The sequence below is a fragment of the Mirounga angustirostris genome, unplaced genomic scaffold (assembly GCF_029215605.1).
Source record: "Mirounga angustirostris isolate CCGP_5_RB_7025 unplaced genomic scaffold, mMirAng1.0.hap1 SCAF_7, whole genome shotgun sequence".
NCBI classification, from domain to species: domain Eukaryota; kingdom Metazoa; phylum Chordata; class Mammalia; order Carnivora; family Phocidae; genus Mirounga; species Mirounga angustirostris.
Genome location: NW_026991715.1, coordinates 129,151,479 through 129,177,738, shown reverse-complemented (window position 1 = coordinate 129,177,738; position 26,260 = coordinate 129,151,479). Strand labels below are relative to the sequence as shown.

The 26,260-nt window shown below is 43.3% G+C and overlaps 2 protein-coding genes and 1 long non-coding RNA gene across 18 annotated transcripts in view; 1 reads left to right on the top strand and 2 right to left on the bottom strand.

Annotated features, from left to right (window-relative positions):
- PDZD2 (PDZ domain containing 2) overlaps window positions 1-12,500 on the top strand; it is a 218,794-nt gene extending 206,294 nt beyond the window's left edge. For 9 of the 10 annotated variants that reach the window (XM_054504637.2, XM_054504635.2, XM_054504634.2 and 6 more), the window contains 5 exons: window positions 668-785; window positions 4,312-4,413; window positions 5,100-5,361; window positions 8,013-8,147; window positions 9,566-12,500. In XM_054504637.2, the coding sequence (XP_054360612.2) occupies window positions 668-785; window positions 4,312-4,413; window positions 5,100-5,361; window positions 8,013-8,147; window positions 9,566-9,750 (802 nt within the window). In that variant the 3' untranslated portion in view covers window positions 9,751-12,500. The remainder of the gene's footprint in view (window positions 1-667; window positions 786-4,311; window positions 4,414-5,099; window positions 5,362-8,012; window positions 8,148-9,565) is intronic. The other variant, XR_008505115.2, reaches the window with a different exon arrangement.
- Window positions 1-20,123, bottom strand: part of LOC135365450 (uncharacterized) — a 32,960-nt gene extending 12,837 nt beyond the window's left edge. For 2 of the 7 annotated variants that reach the window (XR_010413346.1, XR_010413344.1), the window contains exons 1-2: window positions 17,633-20,123; window positions 16,782-16,859 (exon numbers count right to left, since the gene is read on the bottom strand). This is a non-coding gene — a long non-coding RNA (uncharacterized LOC135365450). Of the gene's footprint in view, window positions 1-6,783; window positions 8,123-10,993; window positions 11,133-16,781 lie in introns of those variants that run through there. The other 5 variants (XR_010413342.1, XR_010413345.1, XR_010413343.1 and 2 more) reach the window with 5 other exon arrangements.
- Window positions 20,124-20,531: 408 nt separating this feature from the next.
- Window positions 20,532-26,260, bottom strand: part of GOLPH3 (golgi phosphoprotein 3) — a 59,178-nt gene continuing 53,449 nt past the window's right edge. Inside the window, exon 4 of the mRNA XM_064596813.1 lies at window positions 20,532-22,455. Coding sequence (XP_064452883.1) covers window positions 22,031-22,455 — 425 coding nt within the window. The 3' untranslated portion in view covers window positions 20,532-22,030. The remainder of the gene's footprint in view (window positions 22,456-26,260) is intronic.

The following is a 26,260-nucleotide window of genomic DNA, read 5'->3' as shown; positions in this document are numbered from 1 at the left end:
CTCCCGTGAAGAACCCCTCACCCAGCCCTTCCCGAGTTGGCAAAAGAAATTAACACTGGAAGAACACAATGAACTAAACTACAGACTTCACTCAGATTTCACGGAACAAATTTCACTAACATCCCTTTTCTCTTCCAGGATAACCACATTACATTTAGCCCCCTTTGCTTTTAATATCATTGCTAGAAACCCACAGTGCCTGCAGAGAAGGTGTTTGCCAGAATGTTGCTCAGGAGAGAAGCCTTAAGGGACCTGGCACTTAAGCACGAGCACCCACCGCCAGAGAGATGAGAGAGGACAGGGCAGGCTGCACCTCGGGGGAGAACCTGGGCCTTTGAAGGTGACCAGAGTTTAGCAGAAAATTTCTAACATTTTTTTTTTAGATGTCAGAAATTTTCTTTTAAGCTCCAGGACTGGTTCCCTGACATCCGGGAGGGATCCCAGAAGCCACAGTCCTTCCCAGCGCTGTTGGCAGCCAGTGAAATTCCTGTTAGAGCTCACAGGATTCTCCGTCGTTTGAATGGAGAGTTACCATGACCAAAAGAGGGCATGACACTCAGAAAATGCCTGCAATTTGGTAGAAAGGAGATCATTTTAAATACATCCTTATGAAATGGAAAAATCGCCTTTTTCTTTAATGTTGTTCAAATATATTTATATTCTTTAGCTTGGATCAGCTTCTCATCTCAGCAGGGGACCAGCGAAGACTGCAGTCTGTTTTATCATCAGTGGGGTCCAAATCGACCGTCCTAACTCTCATTCAGGAAGCGAAAGCACAATCAGAGGTGAGTGAAACCGGACAGGCCGGGGAGAAGGAGCGGCGGCCGCGTGTGTGCCCAGGTGTGGGCCCCCAGCCCGGAGAGGCCCCCCAGAGCCCCGGAGAGCCCCACCCCGGGTCCGTGCAGGGCGTTCTTCAGCTGCGTCTGACTTCTCTCTCACTTTGCAGCTTGCTCCTCAAGCTAGGCCTTGTCTTGAATTCCAGGTGCAGCTGCTGTTTTAATTCCCCAGTGGTGACTAGCTGCCCTCCTCCTCACCCCCCACATCGGGAGTTTGTCTACAGAGGGTCCTGAGAACGGAACTGGGGGTCTTGGAGATGGGAGGGAATGACCACAAGCACAGCCCAGCCGCTAGGAGGACATTAACGACTTGTCAAGGGAGCCACCTGCTGGGGAAATGGGTTAGCGCGTCTGTGTAGCCCTGCCCGGGCCCCCAGCCTCGGGGCTTCTGAAGCCTGGGGCTCAAGACAGTGTGGCTAATGGGTCCTTACAAATGAAGTCCTTCCATAAATCGGAGGTGACAGTAAACAACAAAAGAAGCCATGGTTCATATCTAGAATATGTCTCTGAAGAACAACATTAATTTCTCAGGACTACCCATAGAGATTCGAACCCTAATAAATGACTATTTCTGTTTAGAGGAAAAAAAGCAAACATGAACAGTTTCTCAACTGGTAATATACCTGGGTCACTGATGGATCCGAGAACACTGTTCCAGAAATTCTAATATTACCCAGAAGGGCTGTGATGTTGGCATCTACTGAGGAGTGAACCAGGATGGAGAGGCGGCCAGTTGCCCTTGGCTTACACTCCCTCTGGTCCGCAGCCCACTGGTTTCGGTCTGTGCAGTGAACCTTGAGACGTCCAGCATTTTTCACTCTCAGTAAAAGGGACTAGTCTGTCATCTCCCTTCTTCCTTCAACTTGTGACAATAAGTAAGCATCTCCTGCATGCAAGTCTTCTTCTGGCACTTCCAGTCAAGGTGCCACGGTGGTATCACACTTTGCCGGGTCCCTTTTCCTCCAGACATTTCAGTGTTAGAGAAAACGGAGAAGGAGAAAATCAAAAAGTCTCAACCAACTCACAAACGGGATGTGCATTTTCAGGGACCACAAACAGAAGGGGAGACTTTTTTGTGTGGACAGGATGCCAAGCGCCACCGGGGGGGGGGGCATCCTCTGGGGCCTCCCCCGCCCTCGCTCTGGTTGTACACTCACCACCAGACAACCCTGTGGTCTGGTGTGGAAGCGCTTTCCTACTTGGATCACAATCCGGCTCTTCCCCTTATAATCCTGCAGGCTTCAGTTGCTTTCACGGAGCAGCATGAGCGGAGATGTCCCCGCTCTACCATCTTCAGAAGTTTCCTACTTGCTTTTTGAGTGTGGTTTGTGGGTGCTGAAAATGGAACTGCACACGATTCCCGTGGCTTCCTGATGGGGGCGCTGTGAGAGATCAGAGGCGGAAAACAAGCCCTGCCCCTCTGACCTCAACACACCCAAACCTTGGCGAGCTCTCGGGGCTGCATGGAGCTTCCCTGATGCTGTGCTAAGCTACTTAGAGGCGAGATTTGGCCTGACAGCTTCTAGCACACCTGTATCCTCAAACACAACTAGAAAATTGGAGTAAATTAAAATTTTGGTGTTACGTCCTGGAATGCAGGAGAATCCCATTTTCAAATATTGTCTTTGCTCCCATAAAGGCACTTAAGTCTCTGAGAAGTACTGCATTACCTCCCAGAAGCTACACAAAGGTCATTTACCAGACCACATGCTCCCATTTTCACTGAGAAAGCCTAGTCCTCATTCTCTCCACTGAACAGTGTCTGAGCGTGTAAACAGTTGGCCTGAGCAGTAAGTCTGCCCGATATTCTAGTGTTGACATACGGGGATTTGGGTTGAATGAACTTCTTTAGGGAGGTGTAAAATGTTTGGGGTTACTCTTTAGGACACACTAATGGAACTAAACTCCTTCTTTTAAATATTGGGTTCCTTCCCCAGCACACTACAGAGCTGGGTCTCTCTCTTCAGTGTTCTCACTTTCTCTCATCAAAGCAACCCTGAAGGAGGTAGATTCTTTTTCTGTTGCTGAGCTGAAAACACCCTGAACTGACAGATTATATATCACTTCATGGGGAACCTCGCAATGCAGATCTTTAAAATGTTGCTCATCATACATAGTGTGTGAGCAAAAGAAGTAAAAATTCAGAATTAGCTAAAATGTTTTATTTCAAAATATCTTTTGTTTGATGCTTGAAACATAGGACATCCTTTTGTTACTTAACCCTAGGACACTACTAGGAATATTCTATCTCGATTCGAGTTGACAAAGTACTTTATTTTTTAACATACTTTGTATTTTATGACAGTTCAACTGCACCTGAAATCCAATGAACTGAACATGGCGGGACGGGGCCTCAGGGGACATAAAAACTGGTGGCCTCAGTTCCTCTCATCCTGCCTCTTGGCATTACTTCTCTCTGATCTTGTTGACACTGGCTTGGCTAAACTGTAGACAAACAGTTGTACAATAAAGAATCCCCCTTCAAGATCAAATGATGTGCTATGATCAGATTTGGGAAGACATAATCTGGTGCCTGGAATAGCTCCTAAATTGTCCCCTGTCCCTGCCCCATCCTGGCTCATGTCCACCCTAAACATGGGTCTATAGCTACAGGATGGACCCTCAAAACACCATCGTGTCAGCTCCACCCAGGAGGGGTGCAGGATGCTTGAGATGAAGCTCCTCCGATTCCAATACTTTGTGAAAGCTCCCGAATAACCACCGGGGTTCGTGCTGAGCAGCTCTGCAGGAGGACTCTTGGCACCAGGAATATACAGTTAGTTGCCTCTTGAACAACCCAAGTCCACTTTTGCACGAGATTTTTCCAGTACTGTAAATGCATTCTCTTATGATTTTTTTTTTTTTAAGATTTATTTATTTAAGAGAGAGAGACACAGAGAGGGAACACAAGCAGGGGGAGTGGGAGAGGGAGAAGCAGGCCTCCTGCTGAGCACGGAGCCCGATGTGGGGCTCGATCCCAGGACCCTGAGATCTTGACCCGAGCCGAAGGCAGACGCTTAACGACTGAGCCACCCAGGCACCCCTCTTATGATTTTTTTAAGATTATATTTATTCATCAGAGCGAGAGAGGAGAGATCGAGCACAAGCAGGGGAGCAGCAGAGGGAGAAGCAGGCTTCCCGCTGAGCAGGGAGCCCGAAGCGGGGCTCGATCCCAGGACCCTGGAACCATGACCTGAGCCGAAGGCAGACGCTTAACTGACTGAGCCACCCGGGCATCACTTCCTTATGCTTTTCTTAATCACATTCTTTTGCCCTAGCTTTAAGAACAGGGTCTATAATACAACATAGAAAATTAACCAACTGTTTCTAAGTAAGGCTTCCAGTCAACAGCAGGCTCTTAGTGGTTAAGTTTTAGGGATGACGTTCTGTGCAGATTTGACCGTGCGGAGGTCGGTGAGCCACCCCCTGGGTTATTCAAAGGTCAACTGGACTTTTTTCTGTTTCTTTTTACTAGAATAAAGAAGATGTTTGCTTCATCGTCTTGAATAAAAAAGAAGGCTCAGGTCTGGGATTCACTGTGGCAGGAGGGACAGACGTGGAGCCGAAACCAGTTGTGGTAAGTGACCACGTCAAGGTGCTCCCCGGGAAGTCACTTCTGACACAGTCTCAGAGGTGCTCAGGACAAAATTCCCACCCGTGAGCTCACAGCACGCTGCTGTTTGTCTCCTCCTAACAAAGCAAAAGTGGCAAAGTGGGGGGAGTAGGACATAATCTAGCCATTGGCAAAGATACACATTTTTACCACAGAGCCGACCGATGTGCAGACCGAGTGCCCTATTCGATGCCAGTACGTGTAAGCACGGTTTTCTGGAGTTTCCTCATGTTCACCTAAATACTTAAGCACTAGAAAAACACGAGAATCAACTGACCCAATCTGCATGTGCTTCTGAAATTACTTCCTTCTCAAGAACCACCTCCAATTTTAGATCACTCAGAGGCCTCTGAGATCACGAGGCAGGCCGCCCCCATGAGGCCAGACCAGGTCCTGTTCGTTTTTGTGACCTTACTGCCCGGTGGAGCGCCAGGCACAGATCAGACGCTCGAGAGAAGTTGAGGAAAAAATGTATTCAGATGCCGGCACCGACCTTTGTAATTCCCTCCCTCACACCACACAGGCTTTCAATGAACCGCATTCATAGGATTTTGCAAACTTGCCATTAGAAAGTTCCTCTACTACAGACTTGCATCTGCCCTTTTGCTTTGACTGAAGTTTCCAAAGCTTTTGTCTTCTCCTTGCCCCAGGTGCACAGGGTGTGTTCTCAGGGGGCTGCTTCTCAGGAAGGGACTGTGAACCGAGGGGATGTCCTTCTGTCCGTCAATGGCGCCTCGCTGGCTGGCTTAGTCCATGGGGATGTCCTCAAGATTCTGCACCAGGCACAGCTGCACAGAGATGTGCTCGTGGTCATCAGGAAAGGGAACGATCGGCCCAGAGCCTCCAGTGGGCAGGAAGCCAGTGGGAAGGGCGCGCTCTCCAGGAAGGCCAGCCCGCTGGAGCCCAGTGTAGGTAAGACACCAGCCCAGCAACCGGCCGGGTGTGAGCAACCGGCAGGGCAGGTTCTAGCTGAACAAAAAGGAACCTAACTACTCTCATGAGGGTCAGAGAAATCAAATAGAGGGGCGCATGGTGGCTCCATCGGTTAAGCGTCCAGCTCTTGATTTCAACTCAGGTCATGATCTCAGGGTCGTGAGATCGAGCCCCCATCAGGCTCCACACTGGGCTTGGAGCCTGCTTAGGATTCTCTGTTCTGTCCTGCCCCTCCCACCCCCTAGCCCCACACCATCTCTCTCCCTCTAAAAAAAAAAAAAGAAAAGAAATCAAATGTAGTGACGTCTAATGTTTGTGGATACTTCTTGAAAAAGCAGTGTTCCTAGTAAGTTAGAAACCACTGCCCCCCCCCCCGTCATTAAAGCCATACTGTCAAAGACTTTGAACGACTGCTTGACAGCTTCTCTACATGTATGAAGAAAGAAGTCCTTTCACATTTATATCTTCTTAGGACTTAGGTAAAACACCAAACTCTTGTGATAAGGGGAATCATGGAGAGAATGCAGAAATTCCAAACTGCCATTTGTCCTTGGAAACACCAGGGTTTGTATTCTTTCCTGTTTTAGAAGAACATAAGGAAATGAGGGGGCACAAATGTTTAAAAACAGAGACTGTAGCCTTAATCAACCAAGAGCTTATAAAAAGAGGTTGAGAAGTGGATTTCCTAAGCGCCCTCCATACTGTCATCCCAAGGCTCACTGGGAAGGCATACGAGGTATTTACTCGGGACTAAGTACTGCTTCTATTTCTGAAGCACAAGGCTGAGGGCGGCCTTCAGAGAACTACTTCAGACCTCCGTGGTGTCCTCTCCCTTGGAGTTCAGGAGCAATGTCTTTAGTCCTGAGAGCACGGAGAGCCTCTGGAAGCTCAGGTCAGGGCACTGCCTTCTGGAGAGGTCTTTGGTTTCTTCTCAACATCTCTCCCTAGTAAAGTCAAGGGCAGTTGAATTCCTCTGTTCAACTTGGCTTCGTGGTGGCCTGGGCTATCCGTGATTTCTTTGCTGAAAACAGCACTCATTTCCACTGAACAGATGGGAAACTCTTCCTGTCCAGATGCCTCCACAGGCCAGAAGTACTCTCACCCTTCTCCTCTGTTGTCTTGCTTTTGCGCGCCTAGAAAACTGAAGCCCGTCTCAATACTGGGAAACACCTTAAGTCCTCAGACCTTGTCATGCTCACCTTTGCCCCAGCACTGTCTCAATTGCTTGGTCTATTTTCAATGGATCCAAGAAACTTAACATCACAGGAAACTCCTGGCAGCTTCCAGAGTTTTTAAGCCTCATGAACTTGGGATATGGAAGGCTATTGTCATTTATAATCAATCATTAAGTATTCCTGGGACACCTTCAGAACATCTGGCCTTGAACCAGATTCTATAGAGTCACTAAATTATAAGCACTTTCAGGGCTTAAATTTTTTCATAGTCCTATTCCTTAAAATTCCCCTGCCCAGGGCTCCACCTGAACCCACGGAATTATCCCTTCACGTGCCCCGACAGCATCCCACTTGAGGACAGACACGGTGCGCTGCACAACAGAGGCACCTAGGAAGCTTTTAAAAATCCTACTGCCCAGCAAATTCACCAGCTCAATTAAATCAGGGCCCTGAGTCACTAGCTTTCTAAGGTTCCTAGGTGATTTCAGTAGAATCTGGCCCAGAGCTGAGAGCTGCTGTAATGGGCCTGTTCTCCTGTTTAACAGCAAGTCAAATCACCTATTGAAATTCCTGTGGCACATTGCCTTCAGACCCCGTGGACGTAGAGTGACCTTCTTCAAACCACACTAATGGACCTTTCTGTTCAAAGGCAGGGATGCTAGCTACCTTAGCCTCAAGCCCAAGTGGGCAGTTTGCACGCGTTTGTTGCAGTGGGGGACCCATTGCCAGGGAAACGTGGCCCCCGACACCCCCCCCCGTGGAGAGAGACGGCAGCAAGGGCAGGAGCACGCGCAGCAGAAGGGGGAAGGCGCGGAGCTCCGGGACCCACGATCACAGTCTCACGTGAGGCCTGGCACTGGGGTGTTGCAGGTTATCAGTGCCAGACTGTGACCCTCCGCTGCCGTCGGCACTCAAGGTCGGCAGGACATTGAATCGGATTCCCCAAGCGTGACTTCACGGAGACACACGACCACAGTGTACGGGCTTGCCAAGAGCAGTCTGGCCTCTGAGGGTTTCTGCTTGGGCCCCAAAGCTGCCTCCATGCTTACAGAAAGTGCTCAGGGGCGCCTGTGTGGCTCAGTCAGTTGAGTGTCTGGCTCCCGATTTCAGCTCGGGTCATGATCCCAGGTTCCTGGAATGGAGCCCCGCATCAGGCTCTGCGCTCAGCAGGGAGTCTGCTTCTCCCTCTCCCTCTGGCCCTCCCCCCTGCTCACGTGCATGTGCTCCCTCTCTTAAATACATAAATCTTTAAAAAAAAAAAAAAATGCTTTGAAGAGCAAATGGTGCATGTACAGCAGGAACATAGCCACGAGGTCAGCTCCAAATTTGGGAGACCAATCCTAACGCTGGTTTCAAAGGGAGACGGGACTCAGGGGGCGCTGGGGTAATACATTTGGGGGACTGGAGAGGTGGTGATGAGTGTCATTTCCATCCTTACGAATGTCGTTGCTGCAGGGAGAAGCGTACCTTCACATGATGCGCTGTGTGTCGAAGTGCTGAAGACCTCTGCTGGGCTGGGCTTGAGTCTGGATGGAGGAAAATCCTCTATGGCTGGAGATGGGCCCCTGTTCGTTAAAAGAGTATACAAAGGTAACACCCTAGAAAAGCCAGTCGGCTGTTTTGTGTATGACTGTGCCTTCCCTTTGGAAAACATTTTCATTCTCTCTCACATACAGGGTGTACTGTGTGTCAGCCCTGTTGTGTTTTACATGTATGAACTCATGTTGCTCCCCCCCCCCCCGACAATCCTATTATCCCTGTTTCACAAAGGAGAGAGTGTGCCACAGGGGAATTACACAAGCACCTAAGGTCACACACACAAGTGGCAGAACAAGGCTTGAACCCAGGCAGTCCGGCTCCAGGGTCTGTGTCCCTAACCTCCATACTAGATCCCTAACTCCGTGTTCGTAACTAGTATTAGCTGTAACTCATGTAAACATACCAAGTTAATGCCATCAAGAATTGCCAGCCAGGGGTAATTAACATTGACCAAGATTGTATTTATTTCAAATTGCAAATACTAGACTTCAGGAAGGTAAGATGAGAGCAGTAAAGATCGTTGAAGTATGTGGTAGAAAAAAGGTCTCTTTATGAATTTGAATAATTATTTTATGATCTTGGACAGTTCTCAAAAATCTCTTCAAGTTCCTGAGCTACACAATTATATTCAAAAAGTATAATTATACTGGGGCACCTGGGTGGCTCAGTTCCTAATCTCAGGGTCGTGAGAGTGAGCCCCCTGTGGGGCTCCATGCTCAGCGGGGAGTCTGTGATTCTCCCCCTCTGCCGCTCGCCCCCAGCTCTCAACGCATGCTCATTCTAACTTATCTTTTAAAAAGTACAATTATACTAATAATATCAGTACATATAAAAATCTGTATATCCTATTATATATAATAGTTAATATTAAGAGTATCAGTATGTAATATATAGAACATACTCATGGGGCGCCTGGGTGGCTCAGTCATTAAGCGTCTGCCTTTAGCTCAGGTCATGATCCCAGGGTCCTGGGATCGAGCCCCGCATCGGGCTCCCTGCTCCGCGGGAAGCCTGCTTCTCCCTCTCCCACTCCCCCTGCTTGTGCTCTCTCTCTCACTGTGTCTTTGTCAAATAAATAAAATCTTTAAAAAAAAGAAAAAAACCAATATACTCATAACCTTGTTATAGAGAAAGCTGGGTGTAGAAATATGTAGAGCTGTGTAAGTAATCTCCAGAGTCACTGATTGGCGATCACGGTACATTGGATAGAAGTGGAACCTGTATTCCTGCATTTACTAGGCATTTGGATTGTTGATTAAATACGCTGAAAATACCTTCTCCTAGTCCACTGCTTATGTAGTTAAATTTTTCATGGGTATATGCTGTGTGTGTCTTAAGAACGATTTCCCTATCCTAAGAACATGGGCCTATCATTCACAGATTTTTCTCATTTAAGTTTTTAGCTTACTTGGAATTTATTTTGAACACTATGAAAGTGCCCAGGCATTATTCTGCATTTATTCTCACAGGTGGTGCAGCTGAACAAGCTGGAACAATAGAAGCTGGAGATGAAATTCTTGCCATTAATGGGAAACCCCTGGTGGGGCTCATGCACTTTGATGCCTGGAATATTATGAAGTCTGTCCCAGAGGGACCCGTGCAGCTGGTAATTAGGAAGCACAGGAATCCTTCCTACAACAGGCACCGGGAGTGACACTCACTAGTGGTGCTGGTTACATTTTTTAACAAGAATCTCCTTTTCTCAGTTCCCTTACTTTAGCAAATCAGAATAACTTCTTTAAACAGTGGGTTCCTAAACAGTATAGGCAAGGACTATAAAAATCTCCAGGTTTTTACTCCTAAAAGAAGAGCTGACCTCTGTGTGCGACGGTGATGACCTCTGGAAGCCTGCTCCCCGGACCACGAGGCCAGGAGGGATGCTTTTGCTCCGGTGCCTGTCCCCTGCCTTTTAGGTTCCCTGATGGGGATACAAGATGTGGCATGTCCTTCTCCATTCGAAACACCAACTTAAGACCTTCGCATCCCTCCCCTCCTTGCTCACCATACCCAATCCTGGCAGTGAGGGAGCTAACCCGGTCTGAGGGGCAACACCAATGTCACAAGTGAAGGACTACAGTTTTATATAGTTTTGTAAGTAAATAAGAGAACGCTTTTAGGCACATTCAGTGGAAGGAACTGTAGGTCTGTACGTTATGGTGAAAAGAAAGTGAGACTTAAAAAAAAAAAAGAAAGAAAAAATCAGTTATGACCTAACAGTTAAGCTGAGCTCAGGAATTATCCAAAAATGACAAAGCAAAATAACAAAGTGGTATTTTTTAATGAGTGTAATGTGCAATGTATGGCTGCAGAGTTCAACTCAGTGGATTACGGATCATCATGAAGTGCTGATCGTGATCTGAAAGTGTAAGTCGTAAGGCTATTTTACAGAAATGCCGTTCTGATAAACCATACTAAATAGCCATGAACTTTGCTGCTTAGAATGAGCAGCAAGTTCCAGCTCCGAAAGCACCTTGCATCTAAGTCGGAACTGGTCTTGAATAAGTGCTGGAATTCAAGACCAGTCAACACAGGAGTGGGCAGAAATACTACAGTCACTGGGTTTCCATTTCTATATTTTACACACTCCAAACACTAATTTAAGCTAAATTTTTAGAAATCTTTTTAGCATCCTTGGATTTATAAACATAGGCATTACATTTACAACCCCAAGGGCGGAGCTTAAAAATAATCCTTTTAGGGGTCTTTGGGGAGGGTTGGTTGGGTCTTCCCCTTGCCCAACAAGCATAAGAATAGCCCCTTTCTGAGCACTGGCCCGCTCTTCCTGACCTGGGTGTAAGGACGCCTCTGCAGTGACGGACGTGTTTGCTGCTTTTGTTTTCCTGTTCTGCAAACTCTTCCTTAGGCCAAAACTATTTCCGTGCCGAAGACTGCCGTGCCTCACACTGCCCGTGAAACTCGTCCCGGCTGCTCTCCTGTCAAAGCATGACTTCTTCCCAGTAGCTGCTCCCAGTCCCAAAACTGGCTTTTCTCCTCCGTACTGGCACCTTCTTTTCTTAAATTCCAAACCTCCATCAGCTTCATTTACCAAAATGAAAGAAGACAACAATGGGGAGTGCGGGTGAGTCACTCTTTCAAGGTAAAGAAGCAGAACTGTGTCGCACAACCCAGATCCGAGGGGGAAGCAGACCAGCTGCTCGAGTCCTGGGAATACGGGTGAGGACGCCAAACCTGCGTGCATGAGGATGCCCAGGTTTTATGTTGGACGCTTCTTTCAATAACCTACAGCCTGGGTCTATGGCTTAGAGAAAAGAACTGAGGTCACTGTACACCCCCCGCCCCAATCATGGAGATGCTTGAGCTGTCACCTTTGTACATCGTTCTTCCGAGTGACTCATCCCTTACAGAAAACCTCCATAGAGTTGGCCCACAGGGGTCTCTCAGATGAGAATGAAGTATCTGGCTGGTGTGAGCCCAGATTTCTCTTTTTTTTTTTTTAACAGGTTATACAAAAGAGAATGTGGTACAAAAGTTAGCTAGAAAGACCTGATTAATTTAGCTTCTACTTTTCACTACACTTCCAGGTAGGATACTATAGGCAGTCAGTGCAAGGTGCATGCTAGATTGTTTTTAAGTTTCTGGGGTCAGTTGTGTGGTTTCTGCTTTCCTGCCTAAATGGTAAGAGAATATTTGCCTCCCCTCTTCCAGCTGTGCCTCCTAGTAAGAAATTCACAGTCCTATGTGAACAGACCGGAATTTCTAGAGCAATTTGGAGCAATGCAACGTCTCTCATCATCGTATCTGGAGAGTGCAAGGGTAGACCTTTCACTCTACTAGCCTAAAGTAGGCTGAAGTCATCATTTCTAGTAGATCTTGCCAGAAGGGTTTCCCTGGCCAACAGCTGGAACTTAAGGGAGAAAGCAAAAGGCTAAACTATCTCTGACCCTAAGACAGAAAGCTACTTATTTGTCTTCAATGTTCAAGGCATGGCTAGTATTTCTAATTAGTCTAATTCCCACACTTCCTGAAGTGAGCACTAATGGTAATTATATTATCCTACTAAAAAATTTCATTGTTTTGGTTTTCTAATTCATCAGTCATCCACAATAAGCTATGAGGGTAAATACGTGTTATAACAAGTAAACTGTAGTTGCAAGGATATTCTGTGAAGGTTGAAATAGGTTGGGTTGCATTTCTGTCCTCCAAAACACATCTCATTTAATTTTATGGTTGACTTAATTGGCACCACACCTGTTGTATGATATTCTACATTATCCTTTATTTATGTAAAATAAAATGCCTTATATATTATTGAAGAGTTAAGTGCAATAATATGAAATAGCCTGTACATTTTTAAAATGTTGTCGCCAAGTTATGTAAATCCACATCTCTGTAAACAACCTTTTTTAAGTAATTTTAAAAAAATAAACACGGCTTACTACTTGTTTTTTTTTTAAATTCTGCCATCTATAAAGTAACCTTGTAAAATCTCAAGATAAGAAATGTTTATTACCTAAATTATTACATCAATGAGTGAGCAGTCCAAAAGCAACAGAAAATCAACAACTCTTACAGGGCCACACTAAGGATCTGGCATAATCGAAAGCCATTCCACCTCCTGAAATCTTAAACATCCCATGCCTTTGCAACTTCCTCACCTTCTGGATCTTACCCACCCCCCCCTTCCTCCCATTACTACTTAAGTCTTCTGTTTCAGCAGGCCCTCTAATCCCCTGACAACTTGTCCATCTTCTCCCCATCAGAACCCCACCCTTTCATTTCTACTCTGTTCAGACTAGACCCATGGTACAGCACAAGCTCCACCCAGACTCCTCACCCTCGTCCCAGCTAATCAGGGATCCTTCCTTCCAACTAGCCAGTTGGTTCCTACACTCCCATTCCTAGAGAAAATCCTACAACCACACAGAATAATGCTGCTAGAAATTCCTGGTTTCCAACCACAACTGAACTCCCCATGCTACTCAGCAATTGTCAGGGTTTTTTTTCTCCCACTTGTTTATAATGACTACAGTTCCTCCTTTCTCTCAAAACCGCTACCTACTCACTTCCCCTACCACATGCTTGGGTGACCTGGGATCCTCCTTCATAAAAATAAAAAGCATCTAGTTTACTTAGGCTCTTCTGATTTTATGATGCAGACACCAACCTAGAATAGCACAAGAAAGAAGATAAGATGGCATCTCACAGAAATCTAAGAATGGGACTCAGCACATGACCAGGCCTCTGAGACTGGAGGAACAATGGGGTTCATGGGTGTTCATTCAGTGCCCTCCGTTGATAAGACTCCCTTGCTATATGTGGGTCTGTTTCTGCAGAAGCACTTCTCCTTCTACCAGTTGGTGGCCTTATCCTCCAACTCTTCATACCTTTTCTTAGAAACCTTATGAATGCCATTTTGTCACAATTTTGGCCTCTGTATCACAGAATTTCTCTGGACCTACCAGCTGCTGCCTGCCTGATTTTTTCCACATATACCCCAAAAGTAAGATTCTGACCGGCTCACTCCCACTTGGATAGAACTTCTTCTGGGAGAGAGTGAGCTTATTTGTTCACATTAACTCTTCTAAAACCCAAATACAAAGAGGGAAACTGGTGTTTTAATACAATATAGAAATAGCCCATTCTATGAATGTTGGAGACTACATACCAGGTACAGTAAAATCCAAGACCAAACTGAAAAACAATGAAATAGGATACAATTCTAAGTGACAGAAAGCAAAGGATGTATGAAATTAGAGTTCTGAAGAATGCCACCGAAAGTCTTAACTTGGAGAAAGGGGATTACAGGAGAAAGTGGGCCCCAGAAAAAGCAGGAAGCACCCAAATTGGAGCCATTAACACTCCTCAGAATGATAGGAAGGGTGAGGCTGAAGAGGGGGGATTGTTTTGGGGCACCTGGGTGGCTCAGTCGTTAAGCGTCTGGCTTCGGCTCAGGTCATGATCCCAGGGTCCTGGGATCGAGCTCCACATCGGGCTCCCTGCTCGGTGGGAAGCCTGCTTCTCTCTCTCCCACTTACCCTACCGTGTTCTCTCTCTGGCTGTCTCTCTCTGTCAAATAAATAAATAAAATCTTAAAAAAAAAAAAAAAAAAAAAAAGAGGGGGGATTGTTTTAATTTTTCCAGGTACCTGGGTCAGCCTAGGCAGGCAGAGGAGTAACACGCAAGGAATGGTCTGATCTGAGGGGAGTCCCTGCCAGATAGGACCTTACCACAAAAGGGCTCAACTAATTCAGCTGCTGCAACTCACCCACCCCATAAAGGCTACAGCAAGTACCACTCAACACAGTCTCCTCCCAATCCCCCCCAAATAGCTTCTGAAACAAGATTAAAATTGGCTGCTGGGGGCGCCTGGGTGGCACAGTCAGTTAAGCATCCAACTCTTGATTTTGGCTCAAACCATGATCTCAGGATCGTGAGATCAAGCCCTGCATCAGGCTCATGAGTCAGCTTGTCCCTCTCCCTCTGCTCCTCCCCTCCCGCTTGCACTCACTTTCTCTCATGCTCTTGCTCTAAAATAAATAAAATCTTAAAACTGGCTGCTATCCAACCTTCCTCTCTCATCCTAAAGGATGAACTGAACATACTTAAACACAGAGATCTAATATATCCACTACTAACCAATCCTGGGCAAAGAACAGGCTTAGAGAGAACCCTCCCCCGACCCCCACCATAAACAACTTGGTTCAACAAAGGTCCTCCTCATGAAGACAGAACTGGAAAAGGTGGAGGGAGAATGCTGAAAGAGAATATGCAAAAGGCAGATTAAAAAAATACAATGTGGAGGGCTACCTTGGGTATCAGAAGAAAATTATAAACAAACTGTTTCATATTCTCAATATAATTAAAAAGAATGTAGCTTCTAAGAAACGTAAGCTCAAAGAAGAATTAAAATCAGGTGAGATTAATATGGATCTGGTAGAACTACGAACAGAAATTGAAGAGACCACCTTACCAAACTAAAGCCGTATCAGATGCATCAAGTCAAATCAAACTGCAGAAACCCAAGTCAGTGACACTGAAGATGAACTTGAAAAATGTTTAGAATATAATGAAAATGGGCAAAGCATATTCATAAATAAAATAAAAATCCTGATGAAATGTTAGACAGCAGAATCGAGCAATGCACTAAAGAAAATACCAAGCCTAAATGATGTTAATTCCAGTACATGCATGGTATGAAATTAAGAAATCATCGAGCCCCACCATCGGGCTCTGCACTCAGCAGGGAGTAGCTTGTCCCTCTCTTTCTGCCCCTCCCCTCCGCTCATGCGCTCTCTCAAATAAAATCTTTAAAAATATCTTCATTATATAAATTATGAAAGACATCAATAAATACTTTTTTAGGGGCGCCTGGGTGGCTCAGTCGTTAAGCGTCTGCCTTCGGCTCAGGTCATGATCCCAGGGTCCTGGGATCGAGCCCCGCATCGGGCTCCCTGCTCTGCGGGGAGCCTGCTTCTCCCTCCCCCCGCCCCACTTGTGTTCCCTCTCTCGCTGGTCTCTCTCTGTCAAATAAATAAATAAAATCTTTAAAAAATAAATAAATACTTTTTTAAAGTCTGCATCATACTGTATTTTTTTAATCATAAGGTGAATAGGAGGCTGAATTCAGAAGCCATCAAACAAGAGACTCATAATTTGGCCAGACTACATCCAAACTAAAACCCAGGGGCTAATCTCGGCAGATGCGGGCAAGATGGCAGGACAGTGGTGGTCTTTCACTCTCCTCACATCCCACCCATTCTCTGCTCACTGCTACCACCACACACACGCATAGAACCAGGATGGAAAAACCATGGTAAACATCTACCACCAAACCAGGCATGAAAGTACCCCCACAAACCCATACCAACAGGCAGGGACCAACTACTAACAACAAGATCGATCTGGTATTGGGATCTGTGCAAGGGAAGCAGAGGAAGCAACAGGGCATCTGACGGCCAAGGACCCGGCACCATAAGCAACGTAACCAACAGGGGAGCAGAGACAGATCTCAGAAAGTAAGCTGCCCTGTTTCTTTAGTCGCCACCCAAACAGAAGAGAATAAATACAGTTAGAAAAGCTGCCCTGACCCACATCCCTTGTAAAAGAACAGCAAAACTAATTTCATATAAAAATAGGCAACAGAAGATAATCTAGGTAAAATCCCACACAACATTATTATAAGAAAAAAGCGCCTGAGCAGCAAATACAATCCCTACAAACAAAGCACACCAGAAAGACGTGCTCAGGAAACCAGTGAAAAGTATTAACTGAACACCTCAAAACGAATACATCAAGAAAGTGACACAAAATATAAGATAAAATGAAGGGCGCCTGGGTGGCTCAGTTGGTTAAGCGACTGCCTTCGGCTCAGGCCATGATCCTGGAGTCCCGGGATCGAGTCCCGCATCGGGCTCCCTGCTCAGCAGGGAGTCTGCTTCTCCCTCTAACCCTCCCCCCTCTCATGTACTCTCTCTCTCATTCTCGCTCTCTCAAATAAATAAAATCTTTAAATAAAAAAAAAAAAGATAAAATGAAATCAGAAGGGGCACCTGGGTGGCTCAGTCAGTTAAGTATCTGCCTCCGACTCAGGTCGTGATCCCGGGGTCCTGGGATCGAGCCCCGCATTGGGCTCCCTGCTTGTTGGGGAGTCTGCTTCCATGCTCGAGCACTACATTATACATTTTCCAAACTGTTAAAAACAAACAAACAAACAAAAGGCCTTACCATATACCAACTCCAAAGACTGGGAAAAACCAAGTACATCACAGACACAGGGTTAAGATCCATCATGTATGGAAAGTCCTAATGAATCAATACAAAAAATAAGTCAATGCCCATTAGAAAAAGAATGAAGAACATGAACAGGTAACTCACCGGAAAAAAAATAAATTACCAATAAAGATAGTAAATGATAACCCCTCAATAGTTAAAATAATTCGATCATTCTCTATTAGCTTGGCAAAGCCCAGAATTGATGATACCCTCTACAGAACTGGCTAAGGTATAAAGACACCAGCATTCACATTACTGGTAGAAGTGTAAGTTAACATGAATCTTAGAAATCAAACTGGTTTTATCTTTTACATTTTCAAGGCATACTCTCTGAGCAAATCCACTTCTACGAATTCCTCCTACAGAAACCAAATATAAAGACATATATACAAAAACATACAATACTGTTTGTAATAATTATAAACACGAGAATAATCCAAATGTTCATTAATGGGAAAAGTTATACAATGAAGCCAAAAACGCTAAGAATGATGTGTGCTTATTCTGAAAGCTCTCCACAACATAAGTGAGAAAAGAAGATTGCATATTCCCATACGATGCTCGTGGGAATAACTACACCACTGGTCTACCGGGAGTAAATTCTAACATTGGGCTGAGAACGTATGCGTTTCAGTTTAACTATGTTACCATCCAGACTCTTTTCAAGGTTGCCTGCCAGGTTATGACATTAATACCACTACCTTACTGGTATTGTTAAAGAATACAGGAAATTTGTGCAAAATCTGTTAAAAGCCAGGGATGTTGTCCTGGGACTCAGTGGGCTGCAACGAATTGGAAATTACCTCAGGCTGTCAGTCATCTTGATCTGGATGAAAGTGAAATGGAGCAACATTATCTGTAAATATATTTAATACGTTAATACAAGATGGAGGCCATAAAGTTGGGATTAAACGTCATAAAGTAAATACCTCATACAGACTTGTGACTACTGGTTTCCAAGTTCCTGGGGCAAGAATAGCCACGTCTGGCAGTCATGGGCCCTTATCATCAGGCTGAATGTCATTACTTATTGGTCCTAGATTGCCACTGAACCAAATACCAGCCCCTTTCACTTTCCTTCGCGTGTTGACCAAATTCAGAGGTGCATCCATCTGTTCACAAACAACAGTAAGAACTCAATGATGGAATGTGTCTGAGACCACTGGGCAATCCTGCTTCAGCAGGTCAAGTGCTTTCTTGGCCTACATCTGACAATGTTTCTTTTTTCTAAGAACATACAGAATTGGCCAACTTTTTCATCCCGAAAAGATAATTTATAGAAATTATACCAAGATAATAGAAGAATTCTGCACCACCACGAGAATTCTTTGCATGCCTGCCATTCTGCTTTTGTCTCTGTTAGAGAAAAGAAGTCCTCTCCTAGTGCCAAAATAAGAAAGCAAAAACTGTAGTTGAGTGCCACAACGACTGTCCAATTGCTCGGGGTTAAAAGTTCAAACACTTACCAGGTAATGTGAGATTGGGCAAACCATCCTCTCCAAGCTCATTCTTCACTAAATGAAAACAGTAATTGGGGTTTGGGGGGGTCAAAACAAGGTATAGACTACTTTTCTAGACACAGAGTGTACATTCAGGAAATCTCCTTTCTCCTTTCTGGTGAAGCATTGTTACAGATCAGGTTAGAACATTGTTAAAGATCAGGCTATTTTAAGGGACACTCAACAATTAAACAATATATGAAGAATTCAAAAATAAGCAGGTTTTTTACACAAAAGACTTTTATGTAAGTTTTATTATATTAAAATTCACTGCCTGATTCTTGGATCAAAGTGGGAAAAACCTGTAGAAAAACTGCTCCTACCCCACAGCACAATTATTTCCATGAGGTCCTACCATTTCTCCTTTAAAGAGGACTGTAAGCAGTAGCATTTTATAGGAGAAAGAGTTCTAGGTAACACCCCCCACCTCCAGATCATACTACTTTTCCTCTCCTCTGGCTATAGATACATGTACTAAAGCTGGGGCCACTCACAGGCAGGAGCTGGTCGGGCAGTCGGCTCTGAAACAAACACTGACAGAAGTTCGGGCAAGGCCCTTTCCCCCTTGCTTGAGAATAGAGATGATGGTGATGAAGTGAAGAATACTTTAGAAAAACATCCCTTACCTCACTTCTAAAATCTTTTCAAGGGAAAAACAGTAAATCTTCACCTGAAAAGAAATTCCAGGATAAAATCAGTTATCAGTTGAGTCTTCACTTTATGAAAAGAAATAATAAATTAACAGTTTCCATACTTAATTTCCACCAGTAGTGTCATTTTTGGAGGTAAAGGAGGTTATTTTAAAAGATAGAAAATCTGACTTTTTCCATGTATTAAAAACAAAGGCTGGCAAGGAGGCACCTGGCTGGCTCAGCGGGAAGAGGCTGCAACTCGATCTCAGGGTCCTGAGTTCAAGCCCCATGTTGGATATAGAGATCACAAAAAAAATAAGCTTATTCGCAAATGACATACCAGATAAAGGGCTAGTATCCAAAATCTATAAAGAACTTATCAAACTCAACACCCAAAAAAACAATCCAATCAAGAAATGGGCAGAAGACATGAACAGACATTTTTCCAAAGAAGACATCCAAATGGCCAACAGACACATGAAAAAGTGCTCAACATCACTCGGCATCAGGGAAATACAAATCAAAACCTCAATGAGATACCACCTCACACCAGTCAGAATGGCTAAAATCAGTAAGTCAGGAAATGACAGACGTTGGCGAGGATGCGGAGAAAGGGGAACCCTCCTACACTGTTGGTGGGAATGCATGCTGGTGCAGCCACTCTGGAAAAGTTGAAAATATAGCTACCCTACGACCCAGCAATAGCACTACTGGGTATTTACCCCAAAGATACAAATGTAGTGATCCGAAGGGGCATGTGCACCCCCGTGTTTATAGCAGCAATGTCCACAATAGCCAAACTATGGAAAAAGCCTAGATGTCCATCAACAGATGAATGGATTAAAGAAAATATGGTGTGTGTATATACACACACACACACACACACACACACAATGGAATATTATGCAGCCATCAAAAAATGAAATCTTGCCATTTACGACGACGTGGATGGAACTAGAGGGTATTATGCTAAGTGAAATAAGTCAGAGAAAGACAAGTATCATATGATCTCACTGATATGTGGAATTTGAGAAACAAGACAGAGGATCATAGGGGAAGGGAAGGAAAAATGAAACAAGATGAAACCAGAGAGGGAGACAAACCATAAGAAACTCTTAACCTCAGAAAACAAACTGAGGGTTGCTGGAGTGGTGGGGGGTGGGAGGGATGGGGTAACTGGGTGATGGACACTGGGGAGGGTATGTGCTATGGTGAGTGCTGTGAATTGTGTAAGACTGATGAATCACAGACCTGTACCCCTGAAACAATACTTTATATGTTCATTAAAAAAGAAAAAGAGCCTGGAAAACTATTACCAGTAGCCAGCTGTTTTTGTCTGGAACACAGCCTCACCCCTGATTTGTATTGTCTATGACAACTCTCATTCAACAGAGCTGAGCAGTTCTGGTATCACATACGGCTCACAAAGCCCAAGTACTTACTATCCAGTCCTACAAGAAAAAGTTTGCTAGCCCCTGCGCTATTTTGAAATATTACCACATGTATATCACTAAGTAAAAATTAAGTAAGAAAACTATGGTAGAATACAAAAATACAAATGACATGCTTGCTCTGATTCAGGCACTTTCAAGATCATAGTTTATTTATTACTTCAGATAAAAAGATAGTATACATATTAAGGAATCCCTTAAAATTCCACTCTAAAGTTATACACCATCTAGTACTTTTGCATTGAATGTTAACCAAAAAAATCTCTAAACACCTGAAAGCCCCACTATTAACATGAACTATGGTAATAAAAATTTTGACATTTAATTTGTTCAATATATAGTATTTACATTATGAAACCAATGCTGATACCATAAACAGTGATAAAGAAATAGTAAAAATAAACTTTAAAAAGCAAAGGTTTATATTCTTACAATGTGCTAATCATCATAATTGTATATAAAAATTAAAACATAGCAGAGCTTTCTGTTACAAAATTCTTAATCATCTGAGTTGTAGTCATTACTTGCTAACAATTTACATGCAACATCTGCTAAAACTGACATTTGATTTTTTTCCCCCTAAGAAAGTGTGAGTAGATAAATGACATTTAAGAGCAGACATTAATTTACCTGTGGACAGAAAAAGAAAAAACTGTACTCAAGATTAGTACTGGTCACAAGCCTCTTCCCTATAGAAATGATAAAAAACAGTTAAGACCAAAAACAATTTCAAAAGGAGATGCATAGGCAAAGAGTACCATGAATCGCACAGCTCAAGAACTCTTGGGACCAATCAGACACATCTTTTCTCTTTCCTTCATTGATGAGAGGTCTGTTTTGTCATCAAATAATATTGACTGAAGCAAATGAGGGGCACCAGGTGTACAACTAATTAAATCTTGCAAAATACTAAGATGGAGGCAGGCGTGGACAGAAGGGGCAATGTGTATTTAATTCAAACTATATACACAGCATAACTGGAATGCAGCCCATCCCAAACTGGCTTTGTGAAACAACTGGACCTTTATGATTTAATAGTTAAAATTACAACAAGTGTAATAATACAATAGATTTACATGGGAAACAAAAATCCAAGGGGCATTTTATATTATTTACTGTGTTGTTTCAATTTAAAAATAATTTGCTAAGTACACATCTCAACTGAGGTCTATGTATAAAATGTCCTAATAGATACAGATATTTACCTTTGGTGAGTTAAAGGCCTTTTTGTGACTTCTGTCTGAATCGTAGGCAGAATGCTAGATATACATGCACATGTGGGAAAAACTCAAGCTGAGGTAATCCAAAAGATGTGCACGTGAGGAGACTGGGATTACTTTGAAAGTCAAAGCATCCCAGCAACCCAAAACAGGTTAACAGTGAGAATGGCAACAAGGAATGGATTGCCAATATGGCAGTAAAACTTTTTTTTAAAACAGAAAGAGGAAGGCCTCTCGTACCAGCAGAATCCTGCATACATACAAAAAAGAAAAAGCCATCCACCATTTCATAAAACAAAAGCCAATTATAGTGTGGAAAGTACAAATCGCCAAAAACCAGAAGTCAATAGAAGAAAAACTACTGGTTTACATGAGAGAAAGGAACTTCATTCTTAGCCGTCACTTGGTGAACGCGGCCACCACTGCCCACAGGACCTCATTGGTGTTGGCCTTCAGACATTCCACTTCAGGATCTAAGTCAAGGAGCTGCCGCACTCTCTTGGTGGCTAAATCATACTGCTCGTCCAGAAGGGGAGCGAAAGCATTCTCCAGGACATCGGAGGCGTGCGCTAGGTAAATGAGGGCCAGCAAGCGCTTGTCCATGCGGTGAGGGTCATTCACCCATTTGTCAAGAACAGCTTCCTGTACCTTCTTGATGAGGCGCTGCTTGATATTGTTGTTGGTGAGGGGATGTGTCGTCATGTCAAAAAGTAGGAAGTTCTGTTTCTCTGTTGTCAACACACCCTTCTCCACCAGGTTTTTAGCTAACCGTTCCCGCACATTTCTTAACTGATAATGCAATTTTAATGGATTCCAGGTCTCACCTAAGCAAAAGATTTCAGAAGTTAGAAATGATTCGGTATTATCTCTAATTTTATAAAATGTACTATTAAAATAAACAATAAAATTTGGGGTTTTCCCCCCCCTCTAAAGAAATAGAAAAAAATCCAACTATTTTTCTTGCCAACTAAACCATGAACTCCTTGAGGGCCAGGCCTTTGGATTCTAAGCACCTGGCACATTTTCAGGCTCAACAGTTACTTAAAGGACCAAACTAAAAGCAGTCTTCAAACCAGTTATCCTAATGTGAAAATGAGCTAAATATTAAATATATTTTCCTCTCTCCAGCTGTTGTCAAAAAGCAACCACAGCAGGTTTTTTTCTACCAAAACACCAATGTGTGACAAATAAACAAAAGAAAAAAAAAGTTTCCTGATTAATATGCTATTCCAGAAACTGCTACATATACCTGGCCTACAAAGCTAGGAAAGCCTATTTAGACAATCTATTCTTTGATGACAAATAATATAAAGCTAATTCTAGAAGGGCAAAACATTTCACCATTTTAATTTTGTCATCTATGCACATTTCCTTTCAAAACAGAAATATTTAAAATAAAACCAAACAGGGGCGCCTGGGTGGCTCAGTTGGTTAAGCGACTGCCTTCGGCTCAGGTCATGATCCTGGAGTCCCGGGATCGAGTCCCGCATCGGGCTCCCTGCTCAGCAGGGAGCCTGCTTCTGCCTCTGACCCTCCCCCCTCTCATGCTCTCTGTCTCTCATTCTCTCTCTCTCTCAAATAAATAAATAAAATCTTTAAAAAAATAAAATAAAATAAAATAAAATAAAATAAAACCAAACAATTTTCACCAAGATAATTTTTTTTTCTACAGAAGACTAGAAAGGAATATATAAAAATATTAACCTTGGTTTTCTTTGGGAGTATGTGTGACAAATTTTCTTTTTTGTACTTTCTGTATTTTCCAAATGATCTCCAAAGAATATGTATTTTTTTTAATTTGAAAAAAATACTATAGCAATTCTCTAAACTGGAACACGTTAAAGATCAACCACAGACACTTTCATTATATGCAAAAGCTGTAAGGCTGAAATTTTACAATACTGACAGAAAACTATATTGTCTAACCACTAACCACTAAGAAATTTAAATTAATAAGAAATTCAGTTCCTCAGCTGTACTAGCCATGTTCCAAAATGCTCAATAGCCATGTATGGCTAGTGTCTACTGATTGGACAGCACAGAAATAGAACATTTCCATCATCATAGAAAGTTCTAGTGAACAATGCTATCTTGAAATATATTACTATTCAGTTGGCCATAAAAAGAGTATTTTACCATATGACTTAACACTAAAGAAGATGGGGATATGGTAAGAGTAATCAGTCCTGGACTTAAATAATTAGACCCTCTGACCTTACACAAATAGAAACCCAGATAAAATATATGAAACAACTGTTTTCCAGTGCTAGTCAAAAGGCAATCCTGAGTGGTGACCCTTGAGTGAAACCTAAGTGAGCCATACTACTACCCAAGCTTACTATCTAAAGGTGCATCCCAGGCAGCAAAGCAGGAGAGAAGACCTCAAACAGAGCAAAGGAGTAACACTGTGTTTAAACAGGCAGAAATAAAAATTTTTTATTTAAATTTAAAAATTTAAAAAGGTAGAGACAGAGTTCCAGGAAGCTAAGGCAGCTGAAATACAAAGGCAGAGTACTGGAAGAGGGAGCTATGAAGAACAAGAGCTCTAGATATCCGTATGGTGTTCCTCCGAGTATGCCTGATTAAACAAAGCCACACAAGTTAAGGTGAGAAACTCTGCAAAGCTAGACAAAGAAAAACTATCCGAAAGCTGTAAGCTGAACAATTCTAAGGGTTCACATGGGGCTGGGGCAAATTTGAGTGCCAAGCAGACTGAGTAGAAAGATCTCACTGAACACCCAGGACATTCAGAAGGGACTCCAGAAGGATCACACCTTAATAGTAGGCCTAAACCAGTCCTTGAGAAAAGACTGTTCTAGATCTGGCCTAATAAAGCTTAAAAACAAAGTGATCCACAAGTAACTTAATTGCCTACCAAAACAAATTTCAACACTCTTTAAAGAAAAACAACAGAATCCAGCACTCAACAACGTAGCACACACAATGTTCAGCAATGAATAAAAATTAGTAGCCCTGTAAAATTGTGACCCAAACCAAGGGGGGGAAAATTCAACAGCCAGAGTGAACCAAATCAGACATGACCCAGAAATGACATATATGAGGGAATTAGCAAAGATTTTAAAACAGCTATTATAAACATCTAAGTAATTTAAAGGAAAACATGACTGCAATGAAGAGAAAATAACAGTTTTTTTTAAAGAATAAATGATCTGGGGGGCACCTGGGTGGCTCAGTCATAAGTGTCTGCCTTCAGCTCAGGTCATGATCCCAGGGTCCTGGGATTGAGCCCTACATCGGGCTCCCTGCTCAGTGGGGACTCTGCTTCTCCCTCTCCCACTCCCCCTGCTTGTGTTCCCTCTCTTGCTGTGTCTCTGTCAAATAAATAAATAAATCTTAAAAAATAAATAAATAAATGATCTGGAAGTGCCATTTTGCATTTTGTGATTCACTCTGTAAAACTAGGGACTTGAAAGAAAACTGTCAAATAATGAAAGGCTGGTACCATGAATTATTAGTAAACTGAAGTCACTTCCTGCATTAAACAGTAATAATAATATTTTCCATAAAAACCCTAGCAAATCAGCGTCCACAAAAGAAAAATGATCATTGCATTCAATTTCCTTGGTAACCTTAAAAAGGAAAAGAAATATATTTGGGGCCCTATTAGATTTTAAAACCTAATCATAAGGGGTGCCTGGGTGGCTCAGTTGGTTAAGCGGCTGCCTTCAGCTCGGGTCATGATCCTCGAGTCCCTGGATCGAGTCCCGCATCGGGCTGGCTCCCTGCTCGGCGGGGAGTCTGCTTCTCCCTCTGACCCTCCCCCCTCTCATGTGCTCTCTCTCATTCTCTCTCTCTCAAATAAATAAATAAAATCTTTAAAAAAAAAAAAAACCTAATCATAAAAAAGAAAAATGTAACTCAATAATAAATAAAATTCTACTTATTGCAATTTCTAGTGTTAAACAAGCCTATACCTACATTTAATGTTAAGAAATGATTAAAAGTTACTTGATGAAGCATTATCGCATAACCGGTTATAACAGGCAAGCTCTAGAGCCAGACTGGTTAGATTTGAATTCCAACTTGGTCATTTTCTAGCTGTGCAACCCTGGGCAAGGTTTCTTAACTTCTACATTCCTCTGTTTCCTCATCTGTAAAGTCAAGATAACAACTCTACCAACCTCATCAGGGAGGATTAAATGAGCTAAAGACATATCAAGTTCTTAGAACAGAGCCTGGTATACAGTTAACACTCAACAAATGTTAGCTATTATGTGCAGAATCAGCACTCTGACAGAAAGACTTAAATGCCTAAAATATATTAGGTACTAAGAACACAAACATAAAAGAAACACCCATAATATAATTATCCTGGCAAGAATAAGATGTGTAGGATCATAAAGACTGTGTAATAAGGAGCCCAGAGGGAGTAAGAAATTATTTGGGTTTGATGTAGGGGCATTTCCATGGAGTTACAGGAGAAAGAACTGTCAAACTAAATCTTGAAGTCCCTCAGGAATCAACATCCTATGAAAGAAAGCGGAGGGGTGCCTCAGTGGCTCAGGAGGTTAAGTGCCCACCTTCAGCTCAGGTCATGATCTCAGGGTCCTGGGATCAAGCCCCAACGCGTCAGGTTCCCTGCTCAACTGGGGAGTCTGCTTCTCCCTC